At 43.4% G+C, this 18,423-nt stretch overlaps 6 protein-coding genes across 6 annotated transcripts; 2 read left to right on the top strand and 4 right to left on the bottom strand.

Annotated features, from left to right (window-relative positions):
- Nucleotides 1–688: 688 nt before the first annotated feature.
- On the bottom strand, nucleotides 689–1,444 carry LOC131263218 (transmembrane protein 258). Its single transcript, XM_058265385.1, has 2 exons — nucleotides 1,352–1,444; nucleotides 689–1,263 (listed from the first exon to the last, which is right to left on the bottom strand). Exon 2 carries the CDS (start codon nucleotides 1,217–1,219, stop codon nucleotides 977–979), a length of 243 nt encoding a protein of 80 aa, XP_058121368.1. The 5' UTR covers nucleotides 1,220–1,263; nucleotides 1,352–1,444; the 3' UTR covers nucleotides 689–976.
- Nucleotides 1,445–1,794: 350 nt separating this feature from the next.
- Nucleotides 1,795–3,862, bottom strand: LOC131262993 (tumor susceptibility gene 101 protein). Its single transcript, XM_058265108.1, has 7 exons — nucleotides 3,662–3,862; nucleotides 3,504–3,588; nucleotides 3,201–3,430; nucleotides 3,036–3,132; nucleotides 2,757–2,959; nucleotides 2,339–2,667; nucleotides 1,795–2,268 (listed from the first exon to the last, which is right to left on the bottom strand). The coding sequence occupies exons 1-7, from the start codon at nucleotides 3,704–3,706 to the stop codon at nucleotides 2,082–2,084; spliced, it is 1,176 nt and encodes a 391-aa protein (XP_058121091.1). The 5' UTR covers nucleotides 3,707–3,862; the 3' UTR covers nucleotides 1,795–2,081.
- Nucleotides 3,863–4,242: 380 nt separating this feature from the next.
- LOC131262657 (NF-kappa-B essential modulator) lies at nucleotides 4,243–6,475 on the top strand. The gene is made up of 3 exons (XM_058264709.1): nucleotides 4,243–5,442; nucleotides 5,515–5,840; nucleotides 5,922–6,475. The coding sequence occupies exons 1-3, from the start codon at nucleotides 4,321–4,323 to the stop codon at nucleotides 6,127–6,129; spliced, it is 1,656 nt and encodes a 551-aa protein (XP_058120692.1). The 5' UTR covers nucleotides 4,243–4,320; the 3' UTR covers nucleotides 6,130–6,475.
- A 279-nt stretch (nucleotides 6,476–6,754) lies between these two features.
- Nucleotides 6,755–7,927, top strand: LOC131263308 (uncharacterized). The gene is made up of 2 exons (XM_058265485.1): nucleotides 6,755–7,665; nucleotides 7,725–7,927. Exon 1 carries the CDS (start codon nucleotides 6,755–6,757, stop codon nucleotides 7,460–7,462), a length of 708 nt encoding a protein of 235 aa, XP_058121468.1. The 3' UTR covers nucleotides 7,463–7,665; nucleotides 7,725–7,927.
- LOC131264718 (differentially expressed in FDCP 8 homolog) lies at nucleotides 7,485–9,605 on the bottom strand. Its single transcript, XM_058266988.1, has 5 exons — nucleotides 8,806–9,605; nucleotides 8,569–8,733; nucleotides 8,448–8,492; nucleotides 7,909–8,375; nucleotides 7,485–7,844 (listed from the first exon to the last, which is right to left on the bottom strand). The coding sequence occupies exons 1-5, from the start codon at nucleotides 9,539–9,541 to the stop codon at nucleotides 7,629–7,631; spliced, it is 1,629 nt and encodes a 542-aa protein (XP_058122971.1). The 5' UTR covers nucleotides 9,542–9,605; the 3' UTR covers nucleotides 7,485–7,628.
- A 493-nt stretch (nucleotides 9,606–10,098) lies between these two features.
- LOC131264719 (baculoviral IAP repeat-containing protein 3-like) lies at nucleotides 10,099–10,565 on the bottom strand. The gene has a single exon (XM_058266989.1). It carries the CDS (start codon nucleotides 10,563–10,565, stop codon nucleotides 10,146–10,148), a length of 420 nt encoding a protein of 139 aa, XP_058122972.1. The 3' UTR covers nucleotides 10,099–10,145.
- Between the last annotated feature and the right edge of the window lie 7,858 nt (nucleotides 10,566–18,423).

Here is an 18,423-nt window from a genome sequence, read left to right on the forward strand (position 1 = left end):
TTAAATAGTCATGTGTAAATGTGTGCTAGCGAGTCAAAGCCGATGAAGAATGTGGCCCCTTACTTGCCATTTGGAGTAATATTTTTAATTTGTACCGAATGTTTGTTAGTGCCGCATAATGAACCTATTTTAACCCATCTTATGGTGCGTCCAAAGATATGTGCAATTCGGGAATCATTTCGCTGAAATATTGTTGGTTTCGTTTTCAAACAGTTTTTTTTTTTCATACTTGGCTGTCGAAGTAATCATATTTAGTTACAACTTGTGCATTTACAACCATGTTTGTTTTTTTAAGAAGTATATTAGAATATGCTTCTCTTCTGCGCGTTATTTAAAACCCTCCACCACTAGCTTGTTTCGATTTTTGGTTCGTCTCGTTTGTAAGCCTCGGTCCAAGTGGGACTGATTAGCGTAAATCATAGATTTGTAGGTAAGAACGTCGTGAATACAGTAAGTGCGCCTAGTATGTAAGAATTGAGTTTAGATGTAGGGCATAAGTTTTAAAAAACTTTGTTGTATGAGCGCAACACCCGGGGGAGCCACTTAATTGGAACAAAGAAAAGTCAATAAACGGTTTGGAGACAATCTTACCTGGGCTTCTGGTTTTCTCGCAAAGGGGTAGGACAAATATAGTGCCAGTATGTGCCAAACGAGTAAAGTAAAACTAAAATCAAAACCGGATTACATGTTTTTGTCTCTTTTTTTGTATTTCTTACGACGAGTTGTAGCTTACAAGTAAAAACATCCACATTTTAGTTTTTCGAATAAATTGCATGTGCTTCATACGATCAGCATAGAATTATGTGTTCTTTTGCTCAGCGCTTGGCAATCAGATGTACACGCAGTACGGACAGGCGCGCTGTCGGAGCGCGTGACATGTCCAGGTGCTTAAAGGTATAGAATGTTGAGGATTTCTTCGCATTTTTGGATAGCTTTTAGACTCCTGCCAGAAATTGTAGCGACTGCAGTGTCACAGTTACACATATATTCCGACCGAAAGTAGCAGAAACAGGACGCCGAACCCGAGGAACAGTGACGCAAACAGACTGATTGCTAGCTCCTTGAAGATTACACTATCCTTCGTCGGTTGCTTCGGACGGGACACTTCAAACACGAAGAACCAGGCGGTGAAGAACGTGCCAAACAGCAGCAGCACACCGGCAAGGTGCGGGAATACGGCCGGGTTCACCGGCGAGACATACCGTACCATAGAATCCATCTTTCGATTTGGATTTGTGGGTGTGTTTTGTGGTGAACCGTTTGCTGCAATCACAATAGCCGGTGTATTACAAGTTATATATGAATTCGTGAAGCTGCCTTAGGACAAAAATATACGTTTAGAGATACGTACGGTTTGATGAAAATGTTTTTTCGGACGGAAACCCAATGGGATCCGGCTTTCTTGAAATGCGTAAACGCTGTTGTCGAGCGATCTAAACTGACGTGGCTTGGATTTCGTAAAACGATTGTTGACAGTTATTGTGTCATAGACGTAGAGGGGGCGTTTGTTTTGTTTTTTTTTCAAATTGGTCGTTACAGTGAATCATTTCTTGAGAAATAATCAAGCTCAGAATTCTTGTTATATGAAATTAAATATAACGTTTAATTGAGAAATATGTTCTATGTTCCATTTTCAATTTAATTTATTTATTATTAAAACTCTTTGATACATGTTATCAAAACGAAAATGTTAAAAGGTACTTTTGTTGAATTTGTTGTTGAATAAAATGTTCGTGCAGTAAAGACATGTGAACAAGTCTACTTACTTAAGTGGCGCTACGACCGCTGGGTATTCTTGCCCTGACGACATGTAAAAAAATAATTAAGTTATCCATATATATGAAATTTATTCAATGCGTTCAAAATTATATGACTAAGAACAGAGCAGCATTGGGATATGCATTGAAAAGAACGAACCATCAGCGAAACAATTGGATACAGGCACAGAATATCATAACAGAAAGCTAGCATATCAATTCAATCAGTTCGTTTGTAGTTCCTTCCAACATAGTTCGTCTTCTATCCCTTTCGTCGATAAGTGCAAGTGGGTTTGATTCTGTAGGTAAATTGTTGAGTAACGATTATGCAGGTAATCGTGCCGTTTGTCGGCACTTTTGCATTAATGCACGTAGCATGAACTGCTTCCGGGACAACTGGCGGACCTGCTTCAAAAACACCTCCAGATCAATTACCCCACCACGAAGCGCTTCTCCCATAAAGTATGTTGCATCTTCGATGGCCGCCTCTTCTGCGTACGCGTTCAGAAGTCTGTAAAAATAATTAGACATGCATGAAAATCGATATGCTGCAGGTGAACTCCCTATTTCCGAATGCTTACTGTTTATAAAGAGGGGCGGTAGTGGTGACTGCTTCATCAACATCAATTGAATCCACTGTGTTGACCAAGTCAAGTGACCGCTGGAGTTCTTTTTCCTTGTCCTTCAGCAACGAAATACTCTTCAGCAGCCCCTTCTCGTCGCGCTCCAGGCGCGACATAATTTCCTTTATTTTGGTCTGACCTTCGGTCAGCTCCTGCTGTGTACGCTTCAACGTTTGTATCTCGGCCTGGCACTGGTTAACTTTTTCCTGGACGCGACGCTTCAGTTTATCCTCTACGGCACTTATGAGCGAGGCCCGAATGTGTTCCTCTGTAATGGTACCGGTTCCCTGTTTGTGTAATCAAAATTAGAACAAACCCACAGTTATATGGCAATGTTTGCTGGAAAGTAGGAGTAGTTTGACAAATTTCATCTTACAGCTCCACCCAATGCTCCTGGAACTGGTGGGTAGGCTGGCATCCCGAACGACGGCATTCCGTAGCCCGGCATGGCACCCGTCGGCCCGGTACTCGGCGGAACAAAGTTGTTATAGCCAGCTCCGGGCATGGGATATTGTGGAAATTGTTGTGTCGGGTATGGAGGCATGTAAGACGTGGCTGACGTTGGTGGTATGTATGGCTCTGTGTGGAAATGGTTAAAGAAAATTGTAACACAGTACTTCGAAAAAGTGGATAGCTTCTTTTCCTTCATACGTACGTGGGGTGTAGTTGGTTTCCGGTCCTTTCGAGTAAACCGGAGGCGTTTCGCCGAATGTGACACTCATGATCTGAATTAAATCTAGTAAGTCAGATTTCTGGAATGGAAAACCGAATGTTGCTTGACCATACCCATACGTTTTCATGGCAACAAAGCCAGTCTTACCGGATTCCACTCGTGCAAGTAAGGCAGATAAATTTTTCCATTAAAATCAACGTAGGCCGACACTTTAATGCGCATCTCTGGCGTTGGTTTGACGTAGCACATCGGTGCATTCCGCGGATGGGTATCCATAAGCCAAACGCATATCGGTATATTGTACGTGTTACCCTTGAACTTCACCGGTATTGTGCCATTCAGATTTAGTAGGTGTTTGGTGCTTCCGTCGTTGAATACTGCAATAGACATCGGAGGGGAATGGGTTACCAAAACTTGCTTCCAAGCAACACAATCAACTCGATGACTCACCGTACTCTTCCACACGGTGTTGCAGTCCGTGGTAGATACGCAAAACATTTAAAACGTCCTTTTTCGTGGCAGTTGGATCCCGGTACTGTCGATGCGATAGGCAAAAAATATATTCGTAGTTCTAAGGGAAGGTTTTTCGTTGCCCCGGATGTACTTACCGAGGATAACATCCGCCCCAATGCATTCTCGTCAATTTTATGCATAGCGCTGTAGTTCTTTCAATTGGAATTGTTTTAAAACGCTCGAACAACCATAGAAACGAAACGTTGAATAGTGATGAAAATCAAGCCTACACAGCAAATTAAAGCAGGCAATTTTCTAATTTTGTTCTTTGTTAGCAATAACTGGTGGACGAGAGAAACTTCTGAACTTCTATGAGACGCATTTGTCGATTTGACAGCAGAAAAGACAGCAATTCCGCACAGTGAGAGGCGTATTAATAAAACCACATCAATTTAAAATAAAGGCATAATAATTTAACGAATTTTGTTATGTTTAGTTGAACTTTGGTAGATATTATATTTTATATGAGTCAAATATTTCTCAAAATTACACAAACTTAGTCTAAAGCGTCTCAAGAATTTCATGTTATCAAAACTATTCAATTCATTGATTACAATGCATTGCATGCGGCAACACTGCCGAATCGAACTGTCATTCCCTGTTTATCTCTGGTATTTTGGTTGAGTTTTATTTTTATTAGTGCTACATTTTCCGTAGAACTGGCACAGTCGAGAAGAGTTGCTGAACGGTGTTGGAATTCAGTGCTATTATTAATCGCCAGCATAGAGCATACGTTCCTTAAGACGAAGGCAAAATGTCAATGGTGGAATCTGTGCAACCCACCATGGAGGAGGAATCGTTCATCATACTCGGCAGTACGCCGACACCGTCGATGGTAAATTTTTCGATGCCACCCGCGTCGTTCCAGCCAACGTCGGTTGTTGAGCGCGAAGTAGAAGAGCCGGCGAAGGTTTCATCAGCGGCCACGAAAATGGAGATATCTACCCAGCTCGATTCGACCACCTACAGTCTGCTTCCGAATGGTGGATCTTTAAGTGCATCTGTTGCGCAGTTGCTGCCGGGTATGCAATCACTGAGTGAATCATCAAAGGCACTTTTGATTGCGTCAGCGGAATCAATCCCTCCGCAGCAACCACCGTCGGGGGCTTCGGGCGAAGCAGGAGCACCGAGCCTGCAGTCAATTGAAAACAAGGAAAATGTTCCACTAAATTCTATCAAGTCGAACCGGCAACCGACGGCTTCTTTCATAATTGGCGAAACCCAATCGATTCTGCACCAGTTCCCGAGCCTCGCACAGTCAACAATGTCGATCGAAGAAATCCATTTACTGCAAAAGCTTAGCATGGAGCACAGCCAACTGAAGGAGAGTCTGCAGCGGGCAAACGTAGCGATGCGCAAAAATTTCACTTCCATACAGCAATTGCAGGATGAAACAAGGACACGTTGTGCCGAACAGGAGGCACGCATTTCAGAGCAGCAGCGACAAATCGAAAAACTAATGGCAGAAAACACCATGCTGTTGAAGGCAAACGACACGCTCGCTGACGAACTCAACGTTGCCAAAGCGGCCACCACCCGTGCTGAAGCTGAGCTGGAAACTGTCCGCAAAGAGCTGAGTGCGGAGGTCGAAGAAGTTGGACGTGTTCGCGAGGTTGAGCGCAAAGCGGCTCAGCTGGAAGTCGACGAGGTACGCAAGGAGTCCTCTGAGCGTCAGTCCATCATACAGAACCTGGCGAAGAAGATTGAAGATTTGGAGCTTCAAATCAAGGGTTTTGTGGTGGTGAAAAGTAACAAGCCGGAGAAGAGTGACACTGATGCCAGCTTTGTCCCGTTGGATGTACATAAGCAGCAGATCAAAGCTCTAGAAAGACGGATGTCGGTAGAGGTGGCCAAAAATTTAGAGTTTGAAGATATGGTAATATATTCCTTGGAGATGGTATGTTTATTCCGCCCAGCACACGTTTCATACACTTTTCCATTTTTTTAGCGCAAATTGTTCGTGGATGAAATCAACTGTCTGAAGGCTAATGCCAATACGGCAGAGCAGGTGTTCGCACAATCGCGATTCGAGACGCAACAATTGTACGACACCATTAAGGAACGGGACAACACAATCGAGGACCTTCGAAAACAAGTTTGTGTACTCCGCGAGCAGTCGGATGTACTAGCGGCACAGTCCGAAATTTTCCAAAAAGACTTCGAGGCGGAACGTGCCGGCCGGCAGGAGCTGGCAAGCGAGAAGAGTCGGATTCTGGCCGAATTCGAAGTGCTTCAGCGACGAAACACAGAGCTTGAGGCGAAAGTGTCAATGACGTAGGTTAACTGAAACATATTGTTGAGCGGTCGGGAAAAAGCAGGCAATTGACACAGTTTTCATAATTGTTCTTTCAACAGAGAGTCTGAGCGTGAACAAGTTGCACAGAGGGCTGCTCAGATGGTCCAGGTAGCCACAAACAGCCAGGAAGCGGCCTCATCTAACCAAGCCGCCACTAGCGAACAGAACGAACCGCGAAGTCTGCTACGCTGTCCACTGTGCTTGAAGGGATATAAGGAGTTATCTGCATTGCAAAGTCACGCAGCCTTTTGTATGGGCAACGAATAAGTGCTTAGCAGGTGGAATATGAGTGCTATATGTATTATGTTATATGTTTCATTATATATCTATTAAAGCGTAATGTTTCATTCAACGTTTAGAGAAAATAACACACAAATCTGTAAAGAAGCTAAAGTTAACGTGACGATTTTCGAGGACGTGTGAGATTAGCCTTCGCCTACAGAGTATCAACAATGCTTTAGATAAGAATTGTATGACTAATGATAACGGAGTGCCCGAAATTTGCAGGGTGTGATGACTAATGTATGGAATGAATGAATAATGACTAATGTATCAATAGAATTGGTTTCTGATGCAAACAGATTAAATAAAATAATGTTATCACATGAATGGACATGGTTAATGCTTTATGTTTACAATTTTTAATTTTTCAATCGTAATGTTGTGTCTACTGACACGATTGTAGTGCTTATTTGATAGCTTTGTTTACAATTACACAATCAAGCAATGAAGTAGCAAGCATAAACATAAATTTACGAACCTAAAAATGTAAATAAAAACAAAAATTAATCGTACGTCATAAACATCGAAGCTAGCAAAACGAGCAATAAAAATTGGTTGGTGCTAACGCAAAAGGCTTGAAGTCTCCTTAGAACCGTATCCGGTGCCAAACATGTCCGTCCAGTATGGGAGAAGGTGTTTTTTGTGTAATAATACTCGCTATCGAAGCAAGCAGTGCCGGCTGTTTCGATTTCCGGCCCGTGGCTCGGTCATGTGGTGTAAATGGCTAGCGGCGCTAGAGCTGACCGATACCGATATCAATGTCCACTCGAACGAGCCACCACGTCTCTGTCAGCTTCACTTCGATCCGAAAGATTTTCTCCAACGGCAGCTATCAGGAATGGCAGTTCCAGTTCGTCGCATAAAGATGCAAAAGATGAAGGTTGATGATGATTCGCGTGGAGACAAGATGCCAATTATCGGCGTTGGAGACTCGAGGACCGAAAGGCAGTACGGGGTTCAGGTGGAAGAGGATACGCGGCGAGCTATTGAATCCGGAGGAAACCTCGGTGATTATGTTGTATTATCGAATGACCAAGATTTGGTTGAGTTGGACGAAACAACTGGATGCTGCTCACCTTCGCTAGGTGATACAGAAGAACAACTGGATCATGCGCCCAGTATAACGTTTCAGCAATCAAACTGTAATATAAAGCAACACGAAACCCTTACTCAAGAGTTGACCATAGAACGTGCCCGAGTGGAGGAGCTTTTGGAAGAAAACGCCACCCAGAAACATATAATAGAAGAGCAACGAAACCTGTTGCTACATCTAGGGGTTCAATACGTTGTTCTTGAGGAAGGCGAGGATGTTTCCTAGAAATTTACGACACAATACGATATATGCAAAAGCTCATGAATTTATTTAACGATTACTCAAGTAGGCGTGCATGATACACTGTCCGCTGCGAGACATTTCAAACGCACATTTAAAGCACGGTGCACTGTAGGAGAAAAATAAATCAAGATGGATTCACGCGGAAGCTTTAGTTGCCATTCTCTAGATCAAGCTGCTCCTTCAAGGTATGTAGCGCCCGCTTGCGCAAACGAGAACACTTTGCACATTTCATATTCTTCCGTAGATAGCATCCCCGGTGGCTGACGGCACTGCAATGGGTGCAGCAGAAAATGTCTTCATCGAACGGAAACAGGATCTCGTCGTTGTTACACAGTTCGCAAATGTACGCCTTACCGGAGCATATCTGGATGAATACGAAGTTGGTGAACGTTACTTCGAAAAAAACACCTTCCTTGCTCCAACCTTACCAGACAGTTTCTGATGTGATGTTCGAAGGTTGCCCGGACCGACCGTAGGTACCCCAGCAGCGAACCATCCTCCACACCGACCAGATCGGCCACACTGTACAGCGCAACCGTTTGCATCAGATGGCGCCGTTTGCCGATCTGTTTGACGATCAGCTTCGCCTGCTCGGCCAGCCGACATGCGGTCAGGTATCGCTTCATCACTCCCAGGTGCACCCGAACGCGCTTGACCTCCGCCAACTGGGGTATGAACGAGAAAAGGCGCGGATTTTTCTCCTCCAACCGGATGACCGGCTTCGTGAGCAGCAGTCCGATCTGCTGATGCGAAGCGCGACACACCTTCCGCGGTACAAAGTCCCAGTTGTTGGTGATCCGGGCCGGGATGATACTGGTATCGTTCCAGTGGCACGCCGGGCAGTAGTAGAGGCCGGTATAGTCGCAAAGTCGCGGTTCGATCGAGTTGAGTTTTTCTGAATGTGGGCGAGTATGAAAATACACACTGCTGTGTTTGTGCTCAATCGATTCAATGAATGGCGTCTTACCTGCTTTAAACTCAAGTCCGAAACAGTTTACCGCCGTGGAAATGTCTGCCATGAAATGAGACAAATGGTGTAAATGGTTATTGAACGTTTACAGCGTGGGCCCGGTGTGTCCAATACGCACTGTAGCTTAGCTGCGTGCCACATTCCGCACAGGTGTACTTCTGGAAAGCCAACCCAATCTCCGGACAAATGCATTCAATCGGTAGATTGTGCTCGGTCGTTACCACGTGAGCACAAATGCGTATCACGTTCCGGACGCACTTATGGTGCACGGCAAAGGAGCAGTCTGGCAAGTAAGGATTAGAAAATTATACAAGACTTCGAACGACTTCCAAATTTAACCACCATTTCATATTACCATTACACACGTAGGACGCCTGCACCACATTCCAAATGATCCCGGAACAGTGGTCACAGTAAAGGTGCTGTTTCTGCTGCGGTTGTGCTGGGAAATGCTTACGCTTCACGAAATGATGCCCCATGATGACCTTCGTTTCCTCCAAGGTGGCCTCCGGGTCTCGATCGAAGTCGAGCAGCTCGCGCCGCCGGTACCGCAGCTCAATCAAATACCTTACCAGCCATTTATGCTCGTCGGTCTCGATACCGTACGCGCTCGATTGTACCAACTTTTGGCAGCTATCGATCGCCTGACTCACCTCGGTAAGCGAAGCTTCCGGATCCAGGAGCACCAGTTGCCATTGCTCACGCACGAGGGCGTATGGAATCGTGCTGTTCTCCACTTCCGGTGGATTGCGATCACTTTTTTCGTCGTACAGTGAGCTAACGGAGCTGTTCATCTGTTCGGACACACTTGCCTCCCCCGTGCTCACACTATGTGCCCTCGGTTTGTTCGGGGCAGTGTCGTCATCGTGATATGATTCGCTTTCCTCCTCCTCGTCCTCATCCGTCGCATCGTCGTTGTTATTATCGTCCCGCTCGGGGGATCGTTTAGTGGTGGAAATATTCAACCGATCGGGGTTACTACTTTTATCCACCAGATGGGTGGCGGTTCCGGCAAGCAACATGCTGTTCACCGTGCTCGGCAGGTTCCAAAGACCTTCGCGTATATTTTGCACCGTACTTTGCATTTTCATAGGAATCGCTCTTAACTACCGTCAAACCTTTCCCTAACGCCGTTAAACACCGACTTTGTCTGCAGTTCCATCGACTCACCAAGCGAACATACTCATTAAAACCCGAGCAAACCACCCGATCAGCATCGTTATCAGCGTTTTAGATGCTTCAGTGATGTTTTCCTTTTTTGTTTAACAATATTCATCCCCGTCCAATCGTCTTGCGAGTGGAGGCTTGAAATAGAATGTCCTATTACGTGTGTGTGACGATGGGCTTGGTGTAGGATCAACCAACTTTCTTTGAATTATTAATCTTTCCAATGCACTTCGTCGTTGGCAATGAAATTCACAACAAACAGATGCTATGATTCAATCTTGTTTTATTTTTTTCAGTTCTTTTCCTCCAATTTGAAGAGAACACAACAAACCACCCCGGAAGAGAACGTTCAATGGGTTTTATTCTTTCACTCTTAATGATACATGCTCTATTCTCTCTGGCGCGCAAAATCCACAGAACTAACGTGAGGTACACATGGTGATGTCCTTTGAGAACGAGAAAAGAGTCCTTTCCCGTTCCAAGTTTATTTTCCTTTTCGAGTTCATTGCATACAAACTGTTCGAAAATCTACGTACCAATGATTATTTGTGACAATTGTTCCCGCGCCAACTGTTCTCCCCTGCAGAATGAGCAGGAAGTGATCCTGCCGCAGGGCTCCGGTATTTCGGAGTTATACACGCACGAGTTGGAAGTGAAATTGGTAAAATAATCACAGCTTCGCATATGCCGACCATGCTCCTCCAGCGGATCGTCATCTTTCTGCCAGTTTTGCAGTCCCAGGCTGCAGTAAAAACAACGCACGGAATCTCCCGGTCCAGTGTAGAAGAATCCAACGGCCGCCAGCTTGTAGATCTCGTCCTTTGACCAATGTTCGGTAGTGCGAAATGATTCCTGTCGCTTTGCAAACGTGCTCCAAGTCGGCCAAATTGGCTGGTACTTTACGGTGCCTTCAGCGAAGGGGATCACTGGCGATGCATCCATCTGCATCCTGTCCATTCTTGTATTGAAACCGATACTCATTTGTTAAATGAGCGTCAATGGTATTTATTTTATTAATTTATCTTATCTCACTGTTTTTGAAATCTTGTCTTAGATAGTGTGCTTTACCTTTCTGCCATCTTTTTAAAGAAATCTTATCTGTTGTGCCTTATCGGCTGGGCATTTGTATTTAGCGCAGGCAGTAAGCGTTGGGAGGAATCAGTACAGAATTAAACATCGTTTGGTTTGCTAACAGTGTCCAGTATTTTCCCATTCTTTATCACTTCAAGAAAAAGAATCTTTTGTTTCAACGATGCAGATTTTCAAGTGCAAACTACCACTTATTCAATAAAAATGTTTCCGAAATAACATGGGTTTGGAAACACTGATTTACGTTCCGCTAGGAACGGAAATAAGAGGTTTAAAGTCGTGCAAGATCTGCTTCTTTGGTGTAACACCGTCTTCGGTCATGCCTTCCGCCCCATGAAAGGCTTACTAGGCAAAAAGGCAGGGGAGGTTCCGATCTCGACAGGAATTCGTATCCACGCTCAATAAGATGTACGTTTCCACAACATTGGCCAATATTTGAAATTGAAACGATTTTGTATTGAGGGTTTTGTGTAAACTTTTATAATCGTTCAAATAGCTAACTCACGTAATAGAAGTGACGAACGTAAACCGCAATGTCTTGATAAAGCTTGGATAAGGTTTAGAATTTTTTAAAAATTGTATTGTGTCTCTTTGTTGCCTTTAGTTTTAGGTGTCGACATTTTGTTGTTTAAGTGTACTTAAAAGTGTTCGATTCAACTGCCATTTGTCTTTTTCGGTAAATTTCGTAACTCCAAAATTTTAGGAGTTTTGCTCTTGCGTACAGTATTGTATTTTATTTTATTTTTTATGTGCCACGACATCGCCTAGTGGGACAAGGACTCTTTCTGAAGAGTGTTACTAAGACTGAAAGACGGTATGTTATAGATCGGTCGTAAGCGGTTCGTAATTCCGAAGAGTGCCGGATAGTATTGCATACCCGCTAGTTATTTAGTATATCAAGTCATATGTTACACGCGCATCTATCATTGTTTCCTAACGCCTGATTGATCGAACAACATGATGCTTGAAGGAGAACTTATATTTTATGGCCTAAAGGGCGCAAGATAAGCAGAGCACTATGACGCCACACTTGCAAGCAACGAACAACGGACATCCGTCCGTCTAGCCGTTGTGGAATTATTTGATGTACAAGAAAGACTTGTAATGTCAATTGAATTATCGCTGGTAAGATTATAAAGAAGTGGCCCGTAGTCGTAGAGACACTGCTTTGATGGTAGGGCAATTCGATGGGGATGATAAATGTGTTAATTTAATCTACAGCCGATGATGGTGGTCTCAATTGCGGCCTCAGGTCGATTATCATCACACCGGTTGTTTGAGTCTTTTGTAACACGCGTTAGAGCTTACAGGAGGTTCTGGTCCGGTAAGGAGCAGTCTGCATCGAGAGAAGATATCGGGTGTCCCTTGCGTAGTCCTACACCTACAACTATGGACACCACGAACACCCGGGACAGTTTATCCGCCTTTGGTGAGGCTCGTGAAATGTACATCCATCGCATGCAACCAGAGGATCCTTCCATCGGAACAGATTTATTGCTGCTTGTCTGCTTCCTTGTGATGGTCCTGCTGGTAGGATTCGTATTTCGGTTATTTCTGCAAATGTGGCGGGCCCGGCTAGAATGCCATCAAACGGCCCTCAGCGAGCGTGGCTATATGGCCGTTGATCAAACTTCTCGTTTAGCGTAAACGTGCAAATTAATAGCATTTTCCATGTGGTGGAGCGGAGAACTGGGAGTGATGAGGCTTCAGGGTTTCGTTGGAATTCTGTGATATTTAGAGTATATGGTGAATGCTGCATGCACTGTAAAATAATAAACTTGTTTATGATAATTTATTGTTGACTTTGTTTTTATCTCACTATGCATTCGTGGTATGGTGGTGTATTTGATTGCAACTCGTGATAAGACATAATTAATTGTTGTAGAATGTTTGCCCAAGAGCACCTACACAACGGTTGGCAATTGCAACGGCAATTCATTTCCAAAAAAGCGAAAAATCAAATCGAACTCTTCGACATCAACATCATTACGATACAGAACAAAAATGTGCACCATTGTAGATTCAAACAGGTTTGAACAGATGGATCAAGAAAGATTTAGGACAGGAGGTTGGGTCAAAAGTATCTTTAGCTCCCAATCAAGACTTCTGTATTATAGAAGGTTTCGAAAACATGTTGTCGTGAGCAGAGATGTTGATTCCATAATATATGTATATCATATGATGTGTTAATAAATTTCCAGACATAATAACCAATCTACCATATTAGCACGATTGTTGCCATATACGTTTACCATTGAATCCAGGAATCATCGAATCCAAAGCAGGGGAATATTTAAGTAATGGACCAGTCCAAATTAGACCCACAATGAAAATATTATGGAATCAACAGAACAACAGAAAAATATTACGAAACCTGCTCTCTACAACAAATCCAGAGTAGCACCTTACAACTTTGACCCACTTTGGTTTCGGAATAAAAGCTTGAAGTTTCCGTTGCATACCGTTTGACAGTTCGCCCGTCATGTTGAGCCCCGCATTCGAATTAGTGTTGGGGAAATCAAATCAAGGATTCACCGTTTTAGTAGTTCTATTGATCATAAAAATCTTCTAACGTAAGGATACGATGCTCATCGCAGGCATTGAAAACCGGGTACAGCGTTTTTAATTTTTAATTCAATTAATTAAGTCTAAAGAGATCAATGGTCTTGAATCAGGTCCTTATCATTGTAACTCTGTGGGCTAAATTTAATGGTAGAACACCTCAGATAATTGACGTTATGCTATATATATTTGTTTAAAGTAGGTTAATGAATTTTTCTCCAATCCATGTTAAATACAATCCATTTTATCCAGAGTTCGATTTGAGTAAACTGAAATCAATCACTTCGTGTCTGGCTGGAGTCACATCAAATTCAAATAGATTCTGATTAAGTGATAATCGATTCATATCGAGTCCCAAACAAATCATATCTGATTCACATCCCAAACAAATCAAACCTGATCCGAACGGATCTGTCAAATGGGACTCAATCCTTCAGAATCCTTTGGGGAGCGAATCTTTGAGTCTTCAAAATCCCGACTCTGTCAATACTAATCCGAATAAGCGGTATCGGTGGACCTGGCTAGCAGGTTGCAGCAGCCTCGGCGTGCGTCACAATTAGTGATGGGGAAACTGAATCCCTACAGGGATTCGAATCTTTCGATTCATATCCATTATGAGATCCGGATCTCCGAATCCGAATCCCAATCCGTCATATCATACATGCTCATCTAAAGCCGATTTTTCATATGTGTTTAATTCAATGAATGATTTACATAACAATATCAATATAGTTGACATTATTCTTCTAATTGTATTCAAACAACAGAACAATCTAGTCCTTTTTGGGAATATGGAGACTAACTGATTTACCCGAGTTTATTCCAAGAAGAGTAGCATTTATTATGTTTCTAAAACAATTATGACAGCGTTATCATTCAAATTGAATCCATTGTGGGTCACTGAAGCAGTGAAGCAAGTCCTTTTGATGTTTTTCCACACTTCCACGCCGGGTACTTTATCGCGGAACGAACATGTTTGATGTTCTGATAACATTTTTCACAAATAGCGCCTCAGACATGGCTGATATCATGTATTTAAAGCTAGACAGGTAAGTAAACTGGTGCTTTGCGTCCATTACAATATATCTAACGTATTTGAGATATTCAAATGGCCCAAATGAGCTGTTTTATTCACAGGTTCAGGGTTTTCATGACCCACCACTAGCTCACTTTTTTCGCCGCACGTTTTTGGCGGGAAACGGCGAATTCTCTCCCGAATTTTGAGAAATCCGGGCGAAATATGCTCACGACCTATGCGATGCCGACCCCTGGTCTTGTTCTAGCGAATGACCTCTAAACGCTGAACCGGTAAACCGGTTCGGACGAAACGTTGTTTCTGTACACGCACCGCCATGTGTTGGTGCAACAAATGCAAATGTGTGCGAGACCAAATTTGGTCTCACGGAGAGGAAATTGTCCTCTTTTCTCTCGACGTGACCTGATAGAATAACTAGAAAAGGTGGATAAAATGTAATATGTTCCTTGAGACAAAATTACGCGTCTTGCAAAGACCTTTCGTTTGAGGGGTAATTTATGGAAATCGGTCATGGAACCAACAAGTTATGCGAGAATTGGCTTTTTTAACCTAAATTGCCAATCAACCTGATTTACTTTTTCGCACCCTCTGGCGAACACATTCCCACCTGTGGTTTTTATCAAAAACAAGAAAGTACGGTAACATCTACCTTCAACACAAATGCGCGTCTTCAAAAGACCATTCATTTAAGGGGTCAATCGTGAAAATCGGTTGAAAGAATCAATAGTTATTAACGAATAGGCAGATTTTTTCTTTTTAGTAATCGAAGTTTATTCACCTTGTTCCCGGTAGAGTGCTGTCTCTTTTCCACACAAAAAGTGTTCTCAAAAACTAAAAAATATGAATTGATCTATTGTGAGACAAAGTCATGTGTCTTGAGCAGACCTTTCATTTAAGGGGTCACATGTACAAATCGGTTCAGTAATTGTAAAGTTACTAACAAATTTGTTATTTCAGCAGAAAATACTAACCAAGGTTTCTGCACCTACACCTCAGAATTTCATAAACTAAGAATTGCGGAAGAGTCTTTGTTGCACAGAGTTATCAGTCTTTAAAAGACCTTTCATTTGAGGGGTCTGGTGCTAAAATTGGCCAAGCCACTAAAAAGTTATTGAGAAATTAGTTGCTTTAGCAATTATTTACAGTTGTGACCAAGGTTTTTGAAGCTTGTTGATGTCTGTTTGGCGCGCAGTTTCGTTCGTAGTGGTGGGTAAACCAAATCCCCAAATCCGAATCCCAATCCAAGAAACAGTCGGTCCAACCAGTGGATAGTGTCCCTTTGGAACTGTGGTCTTTGTGTACAAAATTATGAAAGGCCTGGTACCAACGTATTTGGGGGAAAGGATAGTAGTTAGAACTCACACTCGTAATACCGGTGAGCCAAGACTTTCCGGCTATCTATCTAGAAACGTCCGACATTCGTTGTTTTTCAAAGGAGTACAATGGTACAACAGGATGCCGAGAGCGATTAAACTAGCGTGAAATCTTAGGGAGTTGAAACGCCTATGCGCCGTATACGTGAAGCGGGTAGTCTGACGCTGTGCTTGCAATGTATTTAGTAAATGTTGTAGTTTTTGAGCCCGTAGTATTGCATTTGTCAACATGGTCTTTGATTATGATGATGATGAGTAAGGGGGTCCGCGACAGCCGAGCGGTAGCGCCCAATAGAAAATCGGCCCATGAGCGCCGGGGCTCACCACCTTGACGGCGTAGGTTCGAATCCCAACTGAGACCGGACCCTCCCCTGTACGAGAGGACTGACTATCCACATACAACAGGGAAACAAGTCTCGTAAGCCCTTAACGGGCAGGCATGACCAAGAGCTCGTTACGCCAAGAAGAAGAAGGTGATGAGTAAAAAAATGAACAGTGACTTTTTATTTTTGTTATTTAATTTAACTTAATAGAATTAATGAGTCTACATAGTTTTGAGACACGCGCGCGTAAACGAGGACAATTGGTGGTCATGGCTGTACGAAAAGAACTAATAGTATCTACATATCTCGCTGTAGTTGGGTCCCTTTCTGTTCTTGATAGTGGCACCACATTATCAACCAACTTTAATTGGCGGTGGGAACTACAAACAGAGCCAAAATATTCTCTTACACTCCGGAAAGTGGTGCCTCGTTAACCTTGGGGGACTCGGCGATTTACCTTTCGAGGTGATTGCTCGGGGCCGTTGTATGGAAGGAACGAGATCAGGTCCCTTAAGTAGTACTGGTTGGTTTCAACACACTATGAACCATTGATAGCTGGCGGTGTTAACCTAAACTGTGCGAAAATATCTGCCCTACTCCGGAAAGTGGTCTCCTTTTGCTAGTTGGGAAATCTAAGATGTACCTCCTTGTGCAATCGATGGCGACCGTTGTATGAATGGAGCAGAGTTGGATACGATTGTTCTGGAGAGTAATGCCCCAATGCCCCCTCTCGTTTGGTGATTTATATTTAATATCGTAAGATACTTTCGTCCCTCTCAAACCTATGTAGGGGTAAGCCTCATGATCATCATCATCATCTTCCACTCTCAAATTACGCTTAAAGGTGACGTTGGCATTAGATAGCAATATGTTAGTAAGCGAGCGAAGCGAGTGCGAAAGCGAGATACACTGTTCGGACGCGTCCGAAATTTCCCCACGCACTATGCTGTTGCTAAGGATACTATGGATGCAGGATGGAAGGGGAAATTTCTTTGCGCTTGGATGAAGCTTGATCGAGTTTCTGGTAATCGATGGCTACTTTGCTGGAAAATAAAACAAAGCAAAGCGGCAATCTGCTACATAGCTTCATTCAAAGTTTGTAATAGGAAGGAAATGAAACATTTTCGTGATTTTGGGGACAATTTTTTTGAACATTGCATTTACTCTTGGGAAACAGACCGTGTTACCAGGCCATGTACACGGGTCCTGTAACCGGGCCATGTAAACGGGTCATGTAAACGGGTCCTGTAAACAGGCACTGTAACCGGGCCCTGTTACCGGGTCCTGTAAACGGGCAGTGTTACCGGGCCCTGTAAACGGGCGCTGTAACCAACCCTGTAAATGGGTCCTGAAACTGGGTCCTGTAAACGGGCCCTATAAACAGACGATGTAACCGGGTCCTGTAACTGGGTCCTGTAACTGGGTCGTGTAACCGGGCCGTTTTACCTAGTGTAAACAAATCAATGTCGGTCTGGAAATTGTTTATCCTAATCTGAATCCCCAGAATCCGGGTGGTTGGGTAGGACAAATCGGATAATGGACATTCTACTGTATTTCTTTGTAAAAAATAGGTTCCAGGAATTTTTCTAGAGCCTAACTTGCAAATCGCGCAAAAAACTCAATCTATCTCCATTGGACATTCTACCCAGCCGTCGATTTGAGTAAACTTAAATCAATTACATTGTCTCTAGATCGACTAGTTATGTGACTAATTCGACTCAAATCATTGTGAGTCGATTCAAACAGTTTAGGATCAAGTCAGAATCGAATCAAATCTTTAAAATCCGTCAAATGGGATCCAAATCTTTAAAATCTGTCAGATGGGATTCGAATCTTTAGAATCCGTCTAGGGATCGAATCTTCAAATCTTCCGAGTCCCCATTCTGCCAACACTAGTCACAATTTTTCGATCGGAGCTTGAAACATCATCACGCTGCTACTGCGTTACTACTATTCAGTCGCTTTCGCTGCCATTATATTGCCGTCGTCGTTCGTCTGGTGCTTTTTCCCCTGCTTCCCTGAAATGGTAGTGTATGGTGGCTGCTTCGTTTTTCCGTGCCTCTATAAACATTTGTGCTCGCCCCAGTTGCGTGGAGTGTAGGCGATTGTAAAACGGTGAAAAAAACATATTTCAGCAATCGGTCGAACAAACAGTGATGCAAGAAGATGCATACCTCCAAGGTCCCGAAAGAAGAACTACATAATCGTGTCCCTTACGAGAAGTGCTTTTACATTCGGCGGGGATCGAAAACGCTAGCTCGTTCTTGGTGAAAACAAAAAAAAGCGCTATAAATTGGAAGCGATCGCTGCATCGCTTTCGACCATAGAGAAAGCCAGGAGAGGCGCTGGTTAAGTTTCTTTTCCTTTTTCCCTTTCCTTTCCTCCATTCCGTGTCGGGTGTATGCCAAGACGTCGAATTGTAC

This window comes from Anopheles coustani, chromosome 2 (assembly GCF_943734705.1).
Source record: "Anopheles coustani chromosome 2, idAnoCousDA_361_x.2, whole genome shotgun sequence".
NCBI classification, from domain to species: domain Eukaryota; kingdom Metazoa; phylum Arthropoda; class Insecta; order Diptera; family Culicidae; genus Anopheles; species Anopheles coustani.

Excerpts from the sequence above, each read along its gene's own strand:
- LOC131262657 (XM_058264709.1), top strand. The coding sequence starts at position 4,321 with ATGTCAATGGTGGAATCTGTGCAACCCACCATGGAGGAGGAATCGTTC. Across the intron at positions 5,443-5,514 it reads ATTTAGAGTTTGAAGATATG|CGCAAATTGTTCGTGGATGA; the intron begins GTAATATATTCC and ends CCATTTTTTTAG. Across the intron at positions 5,841-5,921 it reads GAGGCGAAAGTGTCAATGAC|AGAGTCTGAGCGTGAACAAG; the intron begins GTAGGTTAACTG and ends TTCTTTCAACAG.
- LOC131264718 (XM_058266988.1), bottom strand. The coding sequence starts at position 9,541 with ATGAAAATGCAAAGTACGGTGCAAAATATACGCGAAGGTCTTTGGAAC. Across the intron at positions 8,376-8,447 it reads CGGACTTGAGTTTAAAGCAG|AAAAACTCAACTCGATCGAA; the intron begins GTAAGACGCCAT and ends GCCCACATTCAG. Across the intron at positions 7,845-7,908 it reads ATCACATCAGAAACTGTCTG|ATATGCTCCGGTAAGGCGTA; the intron begins GTAAGGTTGGAG and ends GTATTCATCCAG.
- LOC131262993 (XM_058265108.1), bottom strand. The coding sequence starts at position 3,706 with ATGCATAAAATTGACGAGAATGCATTGGGGCGGATGTTATCCTCG. Across the intron at positions 3,589-3,661 it reads TGGGGCGGATGTTATCCTCG|TACCGGGATCCAACTGCCAC; the intron begins GTAAGTACATCC and ends TCGCATCGACAG. Across the intron at positions 3,431-3,503 it reads ACACCGTGTGGAAGAGTACG|TATTCAACGACGGAAGCACC; the intron begins GTGAGTCATCGA and ends TGTCTATTGCAG.
- LOC131263218 (XM_058265385.1), bottom strand. The coding sequence starts at position 1,219 with ATGGATTCTATGGTACGGTATGTCTCGCCGGTGAACCCGGCCGTATTC.
- LOC131264719 (XM_058266989.1), bottom strand. The coding sequence starts at position 10,565 with ATGCAGATGGATGCATCGCCAGTGATCCCCTTCGCTGAAGGCACCGTA.
- LOC131263308 (XM_058265485.1), top strand. The coding sequence starts at position 6,755 with ATGTCCGTCCAGTATGGGAGAAGGTGTTTTTTGTGTAATAATACTCGC.